The sequence below is a fragment of the Neopelma chrysocephalum genome, unplaced genomic scaffold (genome assembly GCF_003984885.1).
Source record: "Neopelma chrysocephalum unplaced genomic scaffold, ASM398488v2 Primary Assembly neopelma1_138, whole genome shotgun sequence".
Taxonomy (NCBI): Eukaryota; Metazoa; Chordata; class Aves; order Passeriformes; family Pipridae; genus Neopelma; species Neopelma chrysocephalum.
The window spans coordinates 1824155-1843989 of record NW_020897800.1 but is presented as its reverse complement, the minus strand read 5'-3'; the positions used below and the strand labels follow the sequence as shown (position 1 = coordinate 1843989).

Here is a 19835-nt window from a genome sequence, read left to right as displayed (position 1 = left end):
TGGGCATTGAAACCAATTCAATGCATTACTAGAAGGCACTTGCACTAAGCAAGTTAACAGCCCATGTAAAATGTGAGTTTAAAATATAGTGCTACTTATTATATATCACATACAGGCAACAACTAGCAGAACTTATAATTAATTACACAGCTCTCTTAAATACAAAGAAGACCAAAAACATCACCTTTTCAGAGCAGAGCCAGCAAAAACCCAGGACACACTTTGTAAACAGCTTCAAGGAGGCTCCAAGAAAACACCATAAAAACCTACACCATCTGGCACAGAAAGAAAAAGTCCCTCAGCCCCCAAATCCTCCCTTTCTCTGGGGTAGTTTGCTCAGGCTTTATATAGGACAGGAAATTGGGATGTAACAACACTCAGGTGTGCAGGAGGTTCAGGTGTGTGGCAGGAGATTCACTAACACTGGTTTCAAAGGCATTTCAATCTGCTTTATTAGGGTTTATTTAGAGTATATTCAATTAACTTGTCCCTCAGTCTACCTCATAAACACCTGTGAAATATTGAAGTGAAATATTCACCATGAGAAAAATAGCTCCAGGTTTATTAATTAATAATTAAAATTGTGCTTCTCTGCTTCTGGCAGATTTAACTACTTTCTACATGAAAGTAGTTAAATATATAAATATTTATACAATATATAAAAATATTATATATTTATATATATTTATAAATATAAATATATATATAAATATATACCTCACATTTGGTATTGTCTATTTAGAAAATTGCATCATTCTGTATTTATCATGCCATCAATCTTCCTAATGATCTTAGGATCATATTATTATATGACTATACTATATATTATATATATGGTGTATATATATAGTGTATATGTATTATAATGTCAGTCTATAGTGTATATGTATTATAATAATATATATAATAATAGTATATATTATAATAATTATAATACATAATTATTATACATATATTATATATTATTATAAGAAAAATATTATTATAGATTTATTTGGGTTTTGAGTTGTTTCCTGCTCTGTTTAAGAGCAGTTCCTCAAATGTGAGAGTTGTTTAAAACTTCAGGCAGTGACTGTCTGGGCCCAGCCAGAGAACAGCTGATTGTTCCTTTTCCCTTCTGCTGCCTCAGGAAGTTGTGTCTCCAGTGTCAGATACCAGGAACTGCCAAGACAAAAGAACAAATGGAGGCAAAAAGAGCTGAGTGTTTAAACTGGCTCCTGATGGGGCTGCAGATGCTGTTCCAGGGCTCCCATTTCAGTCCTGGAGCAGATTGTGCTCCAAGACAAGGGATGAGAAATAGGGGGTGTGAAGGCACAAATTGGCAGAAGGAGCTTTGCAGAAATGGGCCTTAAATCATGAATTTCTGACTATTTCTGGGTTTCCTTTCTCTCCACTCGCACGGTGCCTTGCTCTGCAGTTTCTTTCTGCATCCCCCCCAAAAAAAGACTCACTGAGGATTTTAGTAGAAACTCTGGTTTTAAGGAACGAGTAATAAAACACCAATATATAATAAAATTTTATAATATATAATATATAATAAATAATATAATAGTATAAATATGGTATAAATAGTATAAATATAGTATAAATAGTATAACTATAGCACAAATAGTATAAATATGGTATAAATAGTATAAATAAATTTAATAGTATAAATAAAACTAATATTATAATGTAGAAAACCAAAATAATAATATAGAAATACACATATATTAAATGGACATATTACATGGACATATACATATATGTACATATTATATATACATATACATATATGTATATATTATATATACATAAATATACTCCTTATATATACATATATAATATATATATAATATGTGTGTGTATATATACATTGTATATACATATACATATATTAAATACATATACATATATTAAATATGTATACATTTATAAATATATATAAAGATAAATATATAAATATATATAAAATTATATTAAAATAATGTGTACTAAGTATATATAAATATATGATAATGTATAAAAATAAATAAAAATAAACTATTAATAAACAAATTAATGAATAAAATATATAAATAATAAGTAAGAAAAGAACTCCATATGTCTTCTCTTCCTTTTTCTCACGTAGAAAAATACTTCCTTAACAAATGGAGATCTTTCCACAACCACTCAAATGAGAGGGAAATCAAAGTCTGGGATGGATAATGAACCCTCAGAACAAGCCCTGAGCAGTGCCAGGGTAATAAAGAACCCCCAGTGTTGTGACCACGAGAGTTCCCTCATCATGTGCTCTGCTCTCGGGGGCTTGGGATGACACAGGAGGATTCTGTTCCCTGAGTCATCCCTTCCCTTTCCCATGGAGAATAAGGGAATAACGTTGCCTGGCCCCTGCTTTTTTCTTTTTTTTGGTGGTTTTTTTTTGTTTTGGTAGGACAACAGGAAACCACTGCTGAGCACTGCCTGCAAGAATGTCCACACCACATTTTTCAGCCTCTTTCTAGGCAGTCTGAGGAGGGTTTTGCTCACTGCTGCCTGTCTGCATCCAGCACCAGAATTAGCTCCGGGCAACAGATGAACATTCTTGAGCAGAAAAACTGGCTTTTCATGCCCGAGGCTTGAGTTTTATGCCAGAGATTAAACTCGCTTTAAAAATGTCAGGGAGTTGATGGGTCGTTCTCTGATCCGAGTGGATTCCCTTGCAAGCGCTGCAGGCCATGTTTAGGGCCACAGCAGTGTTTCTTTGTTTTTTTTGAAACTCTGCTGCGTGGTGACATCCCAGAACAACAAAAATAAAAGCTCTCAGGGGACCCAAAACTTTTAATCACACAGATTTTGCTGTGGCGGAGAGAGAAGTGGGTGTTATAAAAAAATGGAGGCAACTACCTCAGGTCTGGGGGGTTTTAACTCCACTGACAAAATTGGTGTCCAGGAAAACACCAGAGAGCAAGATTTGCCACCTACAAATGATGGACAATGCACAAAATTATAATTTTTAAAGTTTTTCTCAATCCCAGACACACACAGATTGGGGTGATGCTGTTTTTCCTGCCAAATCTTAGGAAGTTGCTATTGAGTTTCATTTTTCTGACCTCGTGCCATTTTTTCTCAGTATCAGATTATATCTAATAAAATATGTGATCTCTTCCTATAAACCTTGTTTTCCTTTTATTCTTGAGCTATTCAGGTTAAAATAACATTCTCACTGCAAAATTATAGCAGGCATTGCAGGGAGTCCATCCTGTGCCCCTGGAGTGAATGATTGGATTGTGATTTCCATGTGGATCTGAGCCTGATCAGCCTCAGGAATTACCCAGTTCCTGCCCTTTCCTCAATAAATGCTGGTTTGGATCAGGGAGACACACGAGTGGATGGGACTTTGAAGCATCTCCTGCCTTCCTGCTCTCTCCAACATGCTCAGGCAGGCCCTGGGAGAGGGGGGAGTTCTGTGACAAAGGGGTGAAGGGACTGGATTCCACAAAGAGCAGCCTGAATCCCTCCACCAGCCTTTTTGTTGGGTTATTTGTTCCCATGGCTCACACAATAAACTGCAGGTCAGCAGCAAACAAAACTCCTCACCTGAGAAACCAGGTGCCAGCCCTGCAGGCAGCCAGGCACTAAGGGGACATTTCTTGGGGGTTGGGAGGCAAAAGTCGGGTTAAATTCTGCACATTTGCAGAGACAAACACGGGGAAATTTAAGCAAAGCTCTTGGCAGTTCATCCAGTTGGCTCTAATTAATAATTAGGTGGCCATCAACACAGAAGTAGAGTTCTGAGAACTTTCAACTTGGTATTTTTAACATCATGCAGGAGTTCAAGCTTTTTGCTGTTAATGGCACAGAAACCAGAAGAGCAGGGGGTGTTTCTGGCTTCTCATTTCAGTGACCAGAAAACCTGGCTCAATTTAGGTGGATTCATTGAACTCAAACCCTTCACAGTGCTGGCACTCGTCTCTGAGCTGAAGAAAACACGGGCCTGGGTGCTCTGTTTGGTTAATAACAGCTAAGAAACAAAATGCCTAAACCAAAATTGGCACAGTCTGTGCCAATGTGAGACCTATTAAGTAACAGCCAACAGACTGTGCTCCCCCTCATTCCCAAACAGGAGGAGCATCCCAGCAGATTTAGCAAAAAGTTGGGTAGCCAAGTGCTCTGAGTGATAAATGAGATAAATGAGGAGACAGTCGTGCCTTTTGTTAAATATTCTGCTGTCGGGTTTTAATCCTTATTAGGAAAAGAAAAAAGCCAAACCACTAAAAGCCACAAGTGCCTGGACACTCATGGGACTGATCCAGAGCTCCCTGAAACTGGTGGAAATCCGTCCAAAGGCTTCAGTGGGATTCAGCTCAGGCCCCTGACCCGGCACAAGAATTCTTGGCCAGATTAAATGCTTGGTCTCCTGGGTGCCCAGGCAAGCCCAGGCATGAGCTGTGAGTGTCTCCAGTAACTGCAGGCCAGGAGCAAACACTGTTTCCCTCCACAGGCTCTGGCAGGAGTCAGCCCTGCAGAATTTTTTGCAGTTTTCTTGCTTTTAAGGGATTGAGGACATGGAAGCAATGAAACCCAGAGCAGCTCTGGGGTAGCAAATCTTCCCCCTGCAAGGCACTTGATCTCTGTGGTGAGGGATGACAGAAAACTCCTCCAGGTGAGCAGCTGAAGTTCACAACTGTTGCTACAAAGATCAGTAACCCCGAGTGATTCCCATATGGAAGAACATCCAAGGTGGCAATCTTCTTAGGGAAAAGCAGATTGCATTTGTGTTGTCTGCCCTGATCACACTCAGAAGCATCATATGAACACAGCACCTCTTTGGTTGACTGCCAACTATCAGAGGGCAGAGAAACCTCATATCTGGATGTTACAAACCTACACCTTTACTTAAATCTCTGGGCAGAGAGTTATTTTTGACTGGAACAAACCAGAAAACGAAGGCACAATTTTTTTTTTGTGTTTGAGTACCACATATTGCTAGAATTTAATTTAAGATCATCAGTCTTGAGTGACTTAAGAAATTTAAAAAAACGTTCAAAAAGAGAAAGACTGGTGTTGGTTTAGGATGTTTTAAAATTGAATAACAAGGGAAAGACTGCAAAGCTACCTATCTTATGGAGTCTAAGAGCTATTGTCACAGCCCCCTAAATTTTACTTCTGATGTAATCAAGTGTTGATGTCTGTTCTTTCTTCCTCCCTATTTGAATGCCATGATTTTCAGAGGGAGTGAGGGAGAGCAGTGCTCAATTCATTGGGCTGAGCAGGTCAAGGGCAAGCAAACAGAAATGGCTTGGAAGATCCCCAAAAAATAGGGAGAAAGATGAAGAAAGTCACAACTGGGTGAAGAGGTTCAGCCTGTGCCTCCCACTGCAGCCCAAGGCATTCATCCCTCGGAGCTGTTTGGCACTTTTGGGGCCTCCTGGTGTGGATAAAACCAGGCTGGAGCCCCAGTGCCCAGATATGAGCCCAGAGGGACGTGGCTGGAGTGGCACAAGTGACGCCACAGGTGACACCCCAGCCTGGACCACCCTCACCTGGAGCCTCCCAGGGCCAAAAACCCGCCTTTGTGTCCCGCGTTGGCTCTGCCCATGGAAACCTCCCGGGCAACAAAACTGCCCGTGGCCAGAGCCACCTGCCCGGCCCAGGGGAACACCCAGTCCCCCTGCAGGAGCCCTGGCTGGGTGGCCATGGTGACAGAGTGTACACAGAGGGCGTGGGGCTGACCCACGGCACGGGCTGGGGACACTCCGACCCCAGGGAAGAGCCGGGACACTCCTCGGGAACCATCCCCAGGGGAATGTCTGCCAGGAGCACCCGCTGGGGGCTCTGGGGGGGAAATCCAGAGGGAAGCAGCTCTCCATTTTTCCCTTTCCATCACGTCTTTTTCAGCATTTCATTCAAAGTGCAGGATGACTGCAAGGTAAGCTGCTTGGGGGTAAGTCCTGAGTTCCTTTTGTGCATTTTAACACTAAGGTTTTCATGGGTGAAGGCTGACAAAGTTGATTAATTTGCAAGCAAAGTTGATTAATTTGCAGGCAAACTTATCCTTGTAACCTCACAGACTCTGTCTCATTCCTTATTTAGCTCGCTAAATCTCCATAAAATTGTTTTATCACGTTATTAATTGCATACACATCTGATAGACACAGGGCATAATTGATTCTAACTCCTTACAGAATTGATTCTCTCTCCTTGCAGAATTGAGTCTCACTCCTTGCAGAATAGATTCTAACTCCTTACAGAAGTTTCTCACTCCTTACAGAATAGATTCTAACTCCTTACAGAACAGATTCTCACTCCTTACAGAATTGATTCTCACTCCTTACAGAATTGATTCTCCCTCCTTTCAGAATTGATTCTCACACCTTGCAGAACTGATTCTAACTCCTTTCAGAATTGATTCTCCCTCCTTACACACACTCAGTGTACTCTGCAGAGCAGATTTACTGATTTCTTTAGCTACCACAAATTAGTGCAAAAGGTTGGAGTGGCCTCCTGACAGCATGATCCGTGTTCCTGTATTTTTGGGGGGGAACTAGTGAAATTCTGTCGTCCTGAAAACCTTTGAATGGCAGCTGCATGAATCCCAAATTACAGCACATCAACCCAACTGCCCAGCCACAAACCAGATGTGATGTTATTCACACTGATTATTTTATCTTGACCCAAAATTGCAGCTGTATTTGCCTTTCCACCTCTGGACACAGCTCCCAGCAAGGACTCCAGGCCAAGGTTTTCTCCATTGTGGTGCAGGATAATAATTTATATTTTAGTGTTTAATTGCTTTGCCTTTGCACTCTTGAAATTATCTTTGTGTTGCATCCATTGCAGTTTTAATTATTAAGCACAATTAATTTGTGGTATAAAGACTGTATTTAGTAGAATAAGGGTGATATGACCAATGTTCTTGATTATTGCAAATTCCTTATTATTCTAAAAGCAAGAGTATATTCATATAATTATTGGCAGTGCTTTCTTTTTGTTCTAGGTTTGAATTCCATGAGCCTCTGAGCAGTGCTTGGTTTGTAGGCAGTGTAATTAGCTGATTGTACCCCCTGCTCCACAATCACTAACTCCACTGCCATCAAAACAAGGCACAGGACTCCCTGCTCCAACCTCAGGCCAGAAAACTGCACTACAAATCCTCCTCACCCTTAAACCCAGTGCAAAATTATTAATATTTATTAATTTGCAGCTTTATTTCCAGAATTTTACCTGTCCAACAGAATTGTGTGTTGGTGGTATCAAGTGAAATCCCACTTTTCTTGAAGCTGGTGCTAAAATCCTTGGGAATTCCTGGACCTATCTGTTGTGTTTAAATTGATTATCTTAATTGCTTATGCACCAAGACTGGACTAAGAATTTATCTTGGTTGCATCCTTCAGGTATTGGGGAAAAAGATTTGCATTTACTTTTCATGTTTTATTTAACGAGCCAGTAAGTGAAGGGGGGGTTTTAAGCAATGATTAAATATTAAACTCACTGGATGGATAAGTGATTTTTACTCTGACCACTTGGCTTAACGTTCAGGAATTTCAATAATAGTGCTGGAACTTGCTGTGGGAGGGGTTTTTTCTTAAGGAAAATCCCAGTTTTCATCCAAGCAGGGGTTGGAAGGCTTTCCATCAGCCTGGTTACCAGGCAGTGTAGTTAGCTGATTGCCTAAAGCAACAATCACTAGCCACACAGCCAGGTAAAAAGGTGTGGAGGATCATCTCCGTGGAAATCAGGAATGTGGGAATTCTGGTGGCACAAGGCAGGCTGACCTCCTTGCAGAGGGATCAGCAGGACAGGGACTCAGGCAGGGGGAATGTGCTGGATTCCTGTGCCAGGCAGGATTCCTGTCCCAGTTGTACTGGGGGATGCACTGGTTTGCTCACAGGACACTGGAAACCAGAAGAACAAAATAAAAGGTGTTTTCTCCTCCACCTTGGCAGCCCTCAGCTCCCATCCTGACCCTGCTCCTCTCTCCCAGCCCAGGGCCTCTGGTCTCACATTTACCTCCATTTATTCCCCTGGAACAAATAAAATCGAGGCCTGTGGTGGCAACTCTTGGGGGGCTCAAGCCTGAACCTGAGTGAAAAAGTCCCGAAGGCAGAAACTTCTGCTGGAGCCTCTGGAAAATCAGTGTTTCCCCCAGACATCAATACAATTCACACCAGCAAAGGAAACTAAGGCAACCACCATGAAGTTCTGTGATAATGTTTTCAGCCTGACTCTGCAATTTTTTTTCTTCCTTTCTTTCTTTTTTTTTTTTTTTCTAATTTTAGCCAAGTCTTCCCCATTTTTACTGAAAAGCCTGGGGGTGGGAAGCAGGCCAGACAAGAGCAATCAGTGAGAGGTGCAGAGAGGTGCTGAGCTCTGCAAGTCTTTCCTGCAAGTCAGCAAACCCTCCTTTCCCTATTAACAATTCCAAAAGGCATCCCATCCATTACCATCAATTAGTCTGCTTTCTGAATTCTGGCTGGAGCCAGCAACAGTTCCCTGAATCTTACATTCTTTTTTAATTTTTTTTTTTTAATTCAGTAACAATAGATGAGAGCCAGGGTTTGCAGCCATAGAGATGACTGATTGATTGCACTGAATAAATCACTTTATACAACTACAAGCCTCACATAAGTCTAAAAGAAATTAAAATGAATGCACTGAGAATAATAATACAAGAATAATGTTCAGATTATTATCAGTCACAGGTGTCACATAGTGCTCAAATCCAGACTTCAGGCTTGATCCAGACGTGCTGTTCCTGCATCCCTGGAAGCTCTGTTGTCTCCACAGTGGTGCAGGGACAGGGGATTATCCAACAGATTCCCTAAGCAAGGAGGATCCTGTAGGCTGTGGGACACTGGAAGTCCAGCCCAGACAGCAGGAAGCAAAAAGTGTATGAGGCAAATGAAGTTTAGGCCAGATAAATATAGTTATTGGACAATTTTCAACCCCAAAACCACAAGGATAAGAGAGTGTGTCTGAATTTCTCAGTTCCATGTGCCAAAGGGATCTTCACAGCCTGGCCACTGGCAGTTGTTTGATTTTTTCATGGCTGTCTCGGGGTTTTTATCCCCTGAACACACTAAAACTCAGTTTATAACAAAGTTATGAAACTGGCTGCTCTGCTCCCTAAAAAGCTCTCAGAAACTTAATTTGAGCAATCAGAGGAAGAACTCCATGTAGGGATTTTTATTATTATCAGCACTGAACTCAAGATTTACTGACATACAGTGGTTTTGCTTGGCCTGGCCGGATGTTTATCAGGAGAATAAAATCCAGGAGTAAGAGGTTTGAATTAAATTAATGCTCTTCTTTCCTTCTGCCGTAATTCCCAAGATACAAAGCAGCGATAAATGAGTTGAAGGTTAAACATCTGTCCTTCTGAAGAACTATATATCTGAATTAATACAATTTCATCCCTCAATTGTAGAGAGTAGAACTGAAATTTTAAAGCTGATGAGTGCAGTGATTTGAGAAATAACTTGGAAAACAAGATTTCAAAGGACCCTTTCAGAAATGACGTATTCATTTTAGACATAAAAACCTCTTTTCTCCTTCCTCCTTATTTAAGCTTTTAAGTTGGTTCATATGAAGTACCTCCTCTTCTCAAAGTTTATTAAAATGCTGAACCCAGTGTATCTGCTCTGCCCAAATTCTATGCATTTAAAGCTGGGTCTGCTTTTTATTTCCCTCAGTCTAAATAATCAGGTCCTATCTGGGGGAGGAGGGAAAGATGTTCTGGATATTACTGTCATTATTATGGCAATAACTACTCAGTTTTATCCTATACTAAAATATATTATATTAAGATATGGACATCAAAAGGCTGAAAGCCTGCTGCTTTTGTTCTGTACTTTACTTTCTATATATTTTCCATTTTTTTCTAAATATTAAGAGAAGGAAGTGGAAGTTTCGATATTTTCCTTAATCTTGCTTTAGTTCAGGTTGGAATTCTGAAAGTCAGGGAAAAGACCAGTTGACAAAGTGTTTCCATATTTCTGAGAGGGCCAGGAAATGTCACAAAGGCTGTTCCTGTTTCACAGACGTGCCCCAGGCTGCAAAGCCACGGCCTGAGCTCAGCTCCAACAGAGATCCCTGACTTCTGGTGACCTGGAGTGGACTGTGCTCCTGATATTTTAAAGGATTTTCCTCTGTTTAAAATACTGATTTCAGAAAGAGCTTCTCTAACTGAACTCCCAAGAGCGGGTCTAGGTTTGAAATACATAAAAAGCATTAATCTCGTATTTTAAAGAAAGCACCGATCCCGGTGCTCTGTCCTGCAAAAACCCCCCTGGAGCCCGAGCCAGAAAATCCTTGGATGGAGAACGCTGCAGGAAACAGGTGCGGAGCAGCTTCCCGGCCACCAGGAAACGGGCTGGGGGGGGTCGGTAATGTTGGAATCGGATCCCCCCTGTTCTGTGCCCGCTCCCGGAGCGCTTTCCCGAGGGCAGCCGCACATCCTCAGCCCGGGGAGGATGCGCCCCTGGCTGGGTCTGGCTCTGCCTTCGGGGGCGGCTCCCCACGCCCCGGGGGGAGTGTGGGACAGGTATAAAACCGGGAACACGCGGAGGGATGAAGAGTTTGGAGCGGGGAAGGAAGGAGGGAGGGAGAGCAGCGGGCGGAGCGCGCTCGGCTCGGGAGCGGAGAGAGGAGGCGCATCCCGAGCCCGGGCGGTGCCGCTTCCCAAGCGCAGGGGCTGAGCCGAGCCCGCTGGCTCGGAGCCCGAGGAGGGGAGGGAAGGAGGGAAGGAGGAGGTGCCGGCTCCCTCCCGTCCCCTCCGGCCGCGGATTTGGGGCGATGCTCGCGGCCGCGGCGCTGTGCGCGGCCGCGCTGGGCTGCGCGGCGGGAGCGCGGCTGCTCAGCGGTAAGAGGGGGTTTGCGGGGGAAGGGGGGGTTGCCCGGCGCTGGGATCGCCCCCCTGGCACGGAGAGGGAGCTCCGGCTCCGCTGCCGCTCGGGATGCGCGGGAATGTCGCGACACCGGGAGGATGCGGGTGCGGGGAGAGAAGGTTGGGCTTGGTGGGCTTGGTCTGCAACTCCCTCGGGAGGGGAAGATGAGGGGCAGGCCTTGAGCTCTGCTCTGTGGGGACCAGGGACAGGACACAGGGAATGGCTGGAGCTGTGTCGGGGCAGGGTCAGGTTGGATCTCAGAAAAAGGTTCTTTCCCCAGAGGCTGGTTGGGCACTGACCAGGCTCCCCAGGGCAGTGGGCACAGCCCCAAGGCTGCCAGAGCTCAAGATGATCCTCTCAGACACATGGTGTGACTCCTGGGGATGGTCCTGTGCAGGGATAAGTGTTGGACTCAACGGTTTTTGTGTGTCCCTTCCAGCTCAGCCTATTCTGGAATTCTGTCTCTTCCAACTTTCGTGACTCTGTGATTTTCCCTGCCCTGCCCTGGGGAGCTCACTGAAGTCAGCAGACTTTGGGGCAGATCCCGTCTGGGCAGTGAGGAGATAAGGGGAAAATACAAGGAACCCTTTCAGCACTGCTTAGAGCTACACAGACAACATGCCCTGTAACTCAGACCCTGTTTGGGATCCTAAAGAACAGTAATCAGACACCAATCAACTACAGTAGATTTTTCCTTAGCTGAAAGTAATTACAAGTTTGGCTGATAAGGCAGAGATTTTCTGCCAGTAAGTGGAAAAAAATTGCATTTGTGTATCAGAAAGACCCTGAGTGCAGCTTGTGACAGTATTTGTAGACAGTTAGTGAAGCTTTTTTAATAACAATGTGCTATCTGTGTTTTTCTCATGCCTTTCACAACAGCAGTGGACATATCCCTCAGAAGAGGTAAGGGGGCTTTGCCTGTCTCACCAAGCCTGGATGAGTGTAAAGTTCCCAAGAGAAATACAGGTTATGCCAGAAATGTATTTTCTAATGCTGCAGTTGTAGTAAAAAACTGTTCCTGTTGTAACTTCTGTGTAAAGTGTTAACAGACTGATTCTGACTAGTTAACTGTTCAAAAATTCCACTATGAAAGGTCTTTAAACTCTCACTCTCACAGTGCTCAGAAGAATAAAGCAAAGCCAGCAAATAACCCACGGAGGGGTTTGTAATGACCTGTCCTCTCATCCTGTTTGTTCTGAGCACGTTACAAATGTTGCTGAATGTTTTCCTTCTGTGCAAACACGTAGCTTAGCAGATTGTGTCTGCAGAGAAATATTTACTGAGTAGAACAAAACTGTTTGTTTCCACAGTCTAAATATTGGGACTGTTGTGCCGAGGAACGCTCCAGTGCCTGGATTCAGACGATGTGTCTGCTCACTTTGATCTCCCCTTGTAACCAAAATAAGCTTGTGCTGCTTCTGCATGAGAAAGTCCTTGGCTTCTGACAGCCTGAAAGCAGACAGTGTTTACTTCCTGGGCAGTCAGCAGCATCACCCAGAGCAGAGGGAACTGGGCTGGGGGAACATGTCTTGTTTGCCACGGTAGAGACACTGAAAACTGGAACAGTAAGTTTAGGTGGGAGAATGGGAAGAAATCCTTCCCTCTGAGGGTGGGGAGGCCCTGGCACAGGTTGCCCAGAGAAGCTGGGGCTGCCCCATCCCTGGAAGTGCCCAAGGCCAGGTTGGAGCAACTGGGATAGTGGAAGGTGCCCCTGCCCATGGCAGAGGGTGGGACTGGGTGAACCTTCAGGTCTTTTCCAACCCAGACCATTCCATGATTCCATGACTGCAATATACACTGCATGGAACTATTACACACTCCCTAGAAAATAAGTTCTTGCTGTTTCTGCTTGTGTAAGGGAATCTCTGATTTTAGCTGCTTAATTCCTTAAAAATAACAATAAATTTAAAAAATCCTCTTTGAACTCTTGCAAGGGAGCTCTGTTCTGGAAGGGCCGCACACGTGAGCTCAGCATTGCTTCTCTGGGAGGAACTCCCAGGATCTGGAACTCACAGAAAAATCATGAGGCAGCTGAGAAGGGCAGGACGTGAAAGGACAGTGCTAAACTGTTTGAGGCAGTAAGGAAAGCTTGGAGGTGCCACTGCCAGGCCAGGAACACAAAAGGCTCTTTACCTGTTTACTTTTCCATAGAAACAGTGCAAAATTCATCCAGATGGAAGCATTAGGAGAGCAACTAAGCTGGTGAAGGGACTCAAGCACAAGTCCTATGAGGAGAGGCTGAGGGAGCTGGGGCTGTTCAGCCTGGAGAAGAGGAGGCTCAGGGGAGACCTCCTCACTCTCTACAACTCCCTGACAGGAGGGGGGAGCCAGGGGGGGGTTGGTCTCTTTTCCCAGGCAACTCTCAGCAAGACAAGAGGGCTCAGGGTCTTCAGCTGTGCCAGGGGAGGTTTAGGTTGGAGATTAGAAAGAATTTCTTTCCAGAGAGGGTGCTCAGCCATTGGAATGGGCTGCCCAGGGAAGTGGTGGATTCTCCATCCCTGGAGGTTTTTAAGAAGAGACTGGATGTGGCATCAGTGCCATGGGCTGGGAACCACAGCGGGGTTGGATCAAGGGTTGGACTTGATGATCTCAGAGGTCCCTTCCAACTCTGTTGATTCTATGATTAGCACCGAATTCTGGCCCTGCAGGCAGAGTTGCTGTGACAGGTCCCTCTCCCTCCCTGCAGGACAGACAGTTTGCCGCCGTGGGACACAGAAACCCTGCTACAAAATCGTGTATTTTCACGATGCCTCCCGCAGGACCAGCTACGAGGAGGCTCAGCTGGCCTGCCGGGCTGACGGGGGACACCTGGTGAGCATCGAGAGCGCAGCAGAGCAGAGACTCATTGAAACGTTCGTCAGGAGCCTCTTGGCTTCCGATGGGGATTTCTGGATAGGGCTCCGGAGGAAAAAGGAGGAGGAGGACAATAGTACAGAGTGCCAGAACTTCTACTCCTGGTCGGATGGCAGCTCAGCCACGTTCAGGTGGGTGCCTGTGGGTGGCACTGGGAGGCAAAAGGGTCAGGGACTGTTACCTGCCTTCAGCAGTCACAAAGGATTCTGCCAAATGACCCAGGGAATATTGTCCCAGCTGTCATTTGTGGTTCATCCCACCCAGATATAAAGTTACCCTGCTCTGGAGACTCTCTGTTGCTCCATATGACACCTGGAGTGTTTAGCTTGGGCTAATTGATGATTTTTGGGGGAAGAACAAGTGATCTGGTCTTAAAAAATCTGATTAGGCAGCGACAAAATATGTGCTTTGACCTGGAGGTTCCTGCACTTCAGATGCCCTGGAGTTCATCCCTGAGCAAAGGGCTCTTTCCCTTCCACTTGCTGAAGGAATGACTTTTTTTTTCCTGTGAGACAGTCAAATCTGAGAGCTGCAGGATTTTTTGTAGACATGAAAAGTTCAAATTTTCACAACATTTGTGAGATTTCTGCCTCCCTGTCTTAAGGCGAGAGAAACCACGGCATTTGTTGAGATTTAAAATATCAAAGCAACAACATTTACACCGATCTGCATTCTCTTTTCTGTTGGACATGGGTAAAAACATCTTGCCAGTGACCTTTTGCCTTGGGAGCTCATCAGATATTTTATTATTATTTTATTATTATTTACTTCTTCTGTGAAGAAATGAATAAAACTGCTTTTAGTGCTGTTGGGTGTATTAAAGTTTCTCCTGTGGCTCAGATATTGGGGGTGGATAATGGGAAGCTGGAGCCAGATCTGCTGCTAAGAAACAGGCCCAGCTTTATTGCCTTCCATTGGTGAGACACAGCTTATTTATGCTAAATGATAAAGCCAAGGAAAACACCAGGGGAGGAAGGAAGTGAGGGAGAAACACAGCACTGGAATGATTGAAAAAACACTGCTTTAACACACAGGGGGGTTTTCCCATGTGGAATACCTTGGGATGGCTGGAATTATCTCTATTATAGGGGTCAGCTTGGCAGGCAAAACATGGTTTGCTCCAAAATAGTGGGTATTGAACACTTGTCAAAATCTAAACCCAGTTTAGCAGAGTTCCTCTGAGCTGCAGAAGATGCCTCCTCAATACCAGTGGTGTCCCAGGGGGCTGAGCCTCCTTCCTGGGTGCTCTTGGAAAAGCCTGCACGGTTGTCTGGTGGTGAAGTTTATTATTAGAACAACAAAAAATTATCTGCGAGCCAGTGTTGGTGCATTTCCAGGCAGAGAAAACCAGATCCCCCTTCAGCTTTTTCATTTCCTCATTAAACAGGTGTTGAAATTTCGCGAGGCACCGAGGCCAGAGAGCAAAAAAATAACTGTGGGAGATGATTTTGCACAGGTCTGGGAAAGTCAGATTTCTCCTGAGGGGTTTGAGGCAGGGAGGGGCTCAGCCCTTTGCTCCTGAACGTTTAACGCCCCAATTGCTGAGTTGTTTTTTTTTTTTCCTTTGGAAAAATCAGAATTCCAAGAATAAATAACCGTATTCCCAGGGGAAGGGTGGGGTGGGAAGGGTGTGCTGTGACCCTCTGGCTGTGCCCTCTGGGGTGTGTTCCCACCTGAGCTCCCGGGAAGTGATGTCAGGTGGCCCCTGCCCGTGTTGGTTGTGTTTTCCCAGGAACTGGTACGTGGATGAGCCATCCTGTGGGAGTGAGATCTGCGTTGTGATGTACCACCAGCCATCTGCCCCGCCAGGTGTCGGGGGGCCTTACATGTTTCAGTGGAACGACGACAGATGCAACATGAAAAATAACTTCATTTGCAAATATTCCCTCGGTAATGAGTCATTCCCTGCCTTTGAAACCCAACCCCCGGGAGAAGGGACGAGGAGGCTGCAGGGACACAGGGAAACCCTTCCTCCAGGAGGGTTCAGCTTCCTCCAGCTTCACCAGGAGGATCTGCTGGGAGATGAGTATCTCTGAATTTATGCAAGTCCTGGGGGAAGCAATCTCAGATTGCAGCTGCTTGTGACTTGGTATAAATTTTCAGAGGGTTTTTATGAAGTGTGTGAAGTGTTTGAGGTCTCAGGTGGGACCTGAAGGAGAGAGAACACCAGAGAAGGGTGGTCATGGTGTTCAGTGCACTGGTCTCCCCACTCAAATTGTGCCTTTCTCTTTTTCTTTCAGAGAAGCCAACGAATGCTCCAATAGAGAATCCTCACAGAGGTGAGTTGGAGTTTGGGGCTCTTTTTTAATGATGTTTTAACTTTCAGTGTGTTACAGCCATTCTCAACAGGCTGAAAACACACTGAGCAAGAAACTCCCCTGCAGTTTGCACTTTTCCTTGTGCTATTCCATAATCCATTCTGTAGGAAAACAGCCCAGCTGCTGTTGATGCAGGTCATGGAAGCAGAAGAGGAACAGGACCCTTTACCCATCTTTGCAGCTCTCAGTCTCTTCCATCCCCTCACCCTCACTTCTATGATTCTTAAGCTCTTCCAAAAAGAAAATCTGCAATGTTAACTAAGCTGCTTCTTTCCAGATGTTGCCACGGAGCCCTTGAGCCCAGTGCTGCCAGGAGAACCCCGGAGGAGAGGTGTTAATGTGACAGCTGTGGGAGCCAGAGGTACGTTGTGCACTCCCCCCTGACTGTGCAAATCCACATTTTTCACATTTGGCTACAAACGGTTTCAAGTGTTTGACCCAAACTGTAGGAGGCTGTATATATATATATATATATAGTCTGAAAAAAAAAACAAACCACCCTTCCCTCAAATCTTCCCCTTCAGTACAAACCTGAACTGGCTGCCTTGGCCACCAAAATGTTCAAAATCTAAAGTGTTCTGAGTCTGAAAAAGGTAGTTTTATTGAATCACTTCTGAGTGGCTAAATTGATCGTGTTTTGTTTGTAAGTGTATGTGATTAACTGTGAGAAACTTCCAATTCCTTCTTACCCCTGACTCCTTTTTACCCCTAGAACCTGTTCAGAGTCTTGCCTACATCCTTATTCCCAGCATTCCTGTGCTGCTGCTCCTGGTGGTCATTACAGGCATCTCCTGTTTTTGGCTTTTTGTGAAGAGGTAAGTGGCGTTTTTATGTTAAAATCGACTGTGATAGCATTTCCTGGCAGTAATATCTCCCAGCTGGTTTTGGCACCCTGTGAGGTGCTCTGCAGAGAACCTCTTGCAGCCAAAGAAATGTTTAAAAAGTGCAGTGGGTGCTCCAGGCTGAGTTATTTTCAGGCAAAATGTTAAGTAAATCACATTATAGCATATTACTGTGTTCACAGACATAGTAGTCAGGGAAGAGTGTAAACAAGATAATGATTTTCATGTGGTAGCACTTCATCTTTCTTATTCAAGATCTGAATCATTGAATCATTGATTTTGAATTATTTCCCCATCGAAAGTGAAAAATGTGGAGATAAAAGGAGCAAATAATACTTATCAATAACCTCTCCTTGCTTTCCCTGTGTGCACAGGAGCTCTGCTGGGGGTGCTGGTTGTGGTTTTGGGAACATCAAGGTTGGGTTTTGTGGCTTCAGCATCGCCCGGGGGTCCCTCAGCAGGTCATGCCAAGGGGCTGTTCCAGCATGGAATGACAAATAATTCCCAATTTTCTGCAGAGCCCAGGCTCTGAGGGTCAGCTTTCCTCGAGGGTCAGCATTAAATTACTGTAAGAGGTGTGGGATTGCTTTGTGCCATAATATGGTTTTTTGTTTCCCCCCATTCCCCAGGAGGGAGGAGCGGATGGACACGAGCCCGAAGCAGGAGGATCCCTGGCTGTCCCACAGCCCCAGCCTGGACATCTACAAAGTCATCAACAAGCAATCTGAAGCAGATCTGGCTGGGACCAGGCCTGGCACCAAGAATTCCTCCTTCCGGGCCCGGGAGCACTCGGAGCTGAGCAGGGACGGGCAGGAGGCAGCGCCCAAACCCCCGGGCAGCGGCTTTGGCACCGAGAGTGGCTTTGTCACCAACGACATCTACGAGCTCTGTGGGGACCGTGTGGGCAGGAGCCAGGAGTCCACCTGGGTGGACAATGAGATTTATGGATATTGAGCAAACAGACCAAAAAAAACCCCCTGGAACTCAGATGACAAAGTGAACACTGATACGAGTTTACCTGCCCTGTCTATGCACTTGTTTTAATAACAGTATTCGTGGTGTTTATCCTGTTTTGCATTGTCCCCATATTCTTCTCTTTTTTTTTTTTTGAAAGAATGTGGGTTTTAACGATCCAGACTGAAAAGAATGTATATATTTTGCTTTGCACCAAGCCCCCTTTGCCCCGGGAACGGCTTGTTAATAATCTTGATTCACTTTTTTGTACCAAAGATATGCCTTGAAAACCAGAGGACAATCCAAAAATCCTTATTTATTTAACTGACCCACTTGTCTTAAAGGTGCTAAAAGTTGCCTGTCAGGTGTGATGGAGCCCTGCTTTCCTGGAGCCAGGGGGGAGTGGGGAATGAATGCCTTGGTGTGCTTTGCTTGTGTGTGCAACTTTTACTTTACCTATTAAACTGCCTTTGTCTCAAATCACGAATTTTCTCACTTTTCCACTTCTTTCCCTCATCCTCCTGCAAGGGAGGGAGTGAGGGGAGACCAAGAACATAAAGCATGTCAAGCAGGAACACAAATAGGACACACCTTTTGCCCTGCAGGTGTTTCTGGCTCCAGGAGAGAGCAACATTTTGCTGTTGAACAAATCTCTGAAGCACCTAAAATGAATTTTTAGCTCTTGACAGGGTTCCCTTAAAAGCTTGCTCTCCTCCCTTGCATGGAAATAAATAGGAAAAGGAAGAAAAACCAATTTTCACAAGCCACCAGGAAACAAAGGTTTGGCAAAAGGTGTTTTATGAGTGGCTGAAACAACAACAGAACTGAGTGCAGGGGTAGCCACGAGCCTGTTCTGCCAAATTAAATTGGCAGGAAGAGGATTTTACTGCAAACACTGAAATATTTCAGTGCACAAGAGCTCTGTGCTGCACATCTGCAGTGTCACTGTGTCTGCCAAGCCCCTGCTGTTCCTCCACCAGAACGTGGTGCAAGATGAAGCCCTGAAAGAAGTAATTCCTTTTTAAAAAAATAATAAATCAGTCTTCCAGGTCTTTTGAAAATGGCATCGAGTTAGCAACAATTTCTCCTGGAAAGCAAAATCCCTGTACAGGAGAATAGGCAGTTCTGGGCACTTGGAATGTCTGGAGTTTCCAATGCAGTAATTAGTGCTCTTTCATCAAGAAAAAAATCTATCTGTTTTGACTCTTATATTCTTGGTCTCTTCCCTCGGTTTTTTTGGTTTGTAGTTTTTTTTTCATTTTTTTTTTCTTTGCAGGCATTAAGCATCAGGCACATCCTGAGCATTTCAGGCGTTGCAAACCAGAAAATGAGAGGAAAACCTTGTCAGAGGTCGGAGATGAGGCGTCTGAGGCTGTGTTTTGGTCTGGTCCTGCCTCCCTGAGCTCGGGCAGTGAGCTGCGTGTGCCCAGGTGAGGGGATTTTGGAAATTCTGCTGTTGGACGTCTCCTCTGGAGCCCCGGAGCTGCAGTGACCACACGAGGGCATGTGCGCTCCATGATTGTCCTCCACGAGCTGCTCCATCCCGGGCTTTGCCAGGAGCGCTGGGATCCCTTTCCTTGGAGAACGGCAGAAGACACCAGTGGCCCCTGAAATCTGCGGGACAAAGGATGTTTTTGTGACTGCAGAAGTGGCCAGGAAGCAAATAAATGTTTTAACACTAAAGAATCCAGTTTATAATAAAGCGACTGCGAATGAATATCAGGCAATATTTTGCACAGTGGAGAAAAAAGTTACTTTTAACACCCCAAGCTCGAGTCTGTAAAAAAAAATGAAGCCCCTCCACAGCAGAGAAATGTCACAAGTGGCACTTTGGGATGACACCACTTTCTATTCAAGTAGGATTATGGAAAGCTTGCTCATGTACCTATCAATCACTTGAAAGGGTGGATGTCTGACTAACTCAAGTCATCAGTTAGTCATTGCCAGAACTTCTGAAGGGGATAAATAGCACAGTGAGAGCACTCTGGTTGTTCTCCATGGCAGCCCAAGTCAGCAGCGTC

The 19835-nt window shown here is 44.8% G+C and overlaps 1 protein-coding gene across 1 annotated transcript; it reads left to right on the top strand.

Annotated features, from left to right (window-relative positions):
* The first annotated feature begins 10601 nt into the window (after positions 1-10601).
* Positions 10602-19076, top strand: LAYN (layilin). Its single transcript, XM_027699559.1, has 7 exons — positions 10602-10822; positions 13534-13831; positions 15433-15590; positions 15941-15979; positions 16296-16379; positions 16731-16833; positions 17490-19076. Exons 1-7 carry the CDS (start codon positions 10756-10758, stop codon positions 17812-17814), a joined length of 1074 nt encoding a protein of 357 aa, XP_027555360.1. The 5' UTR covers positions 10602-10755; the 3' UTR covers positions 17815-19076.
* The last annotated feature ends 759 nt before the right edge of the window (positions 19077-19835 follow it).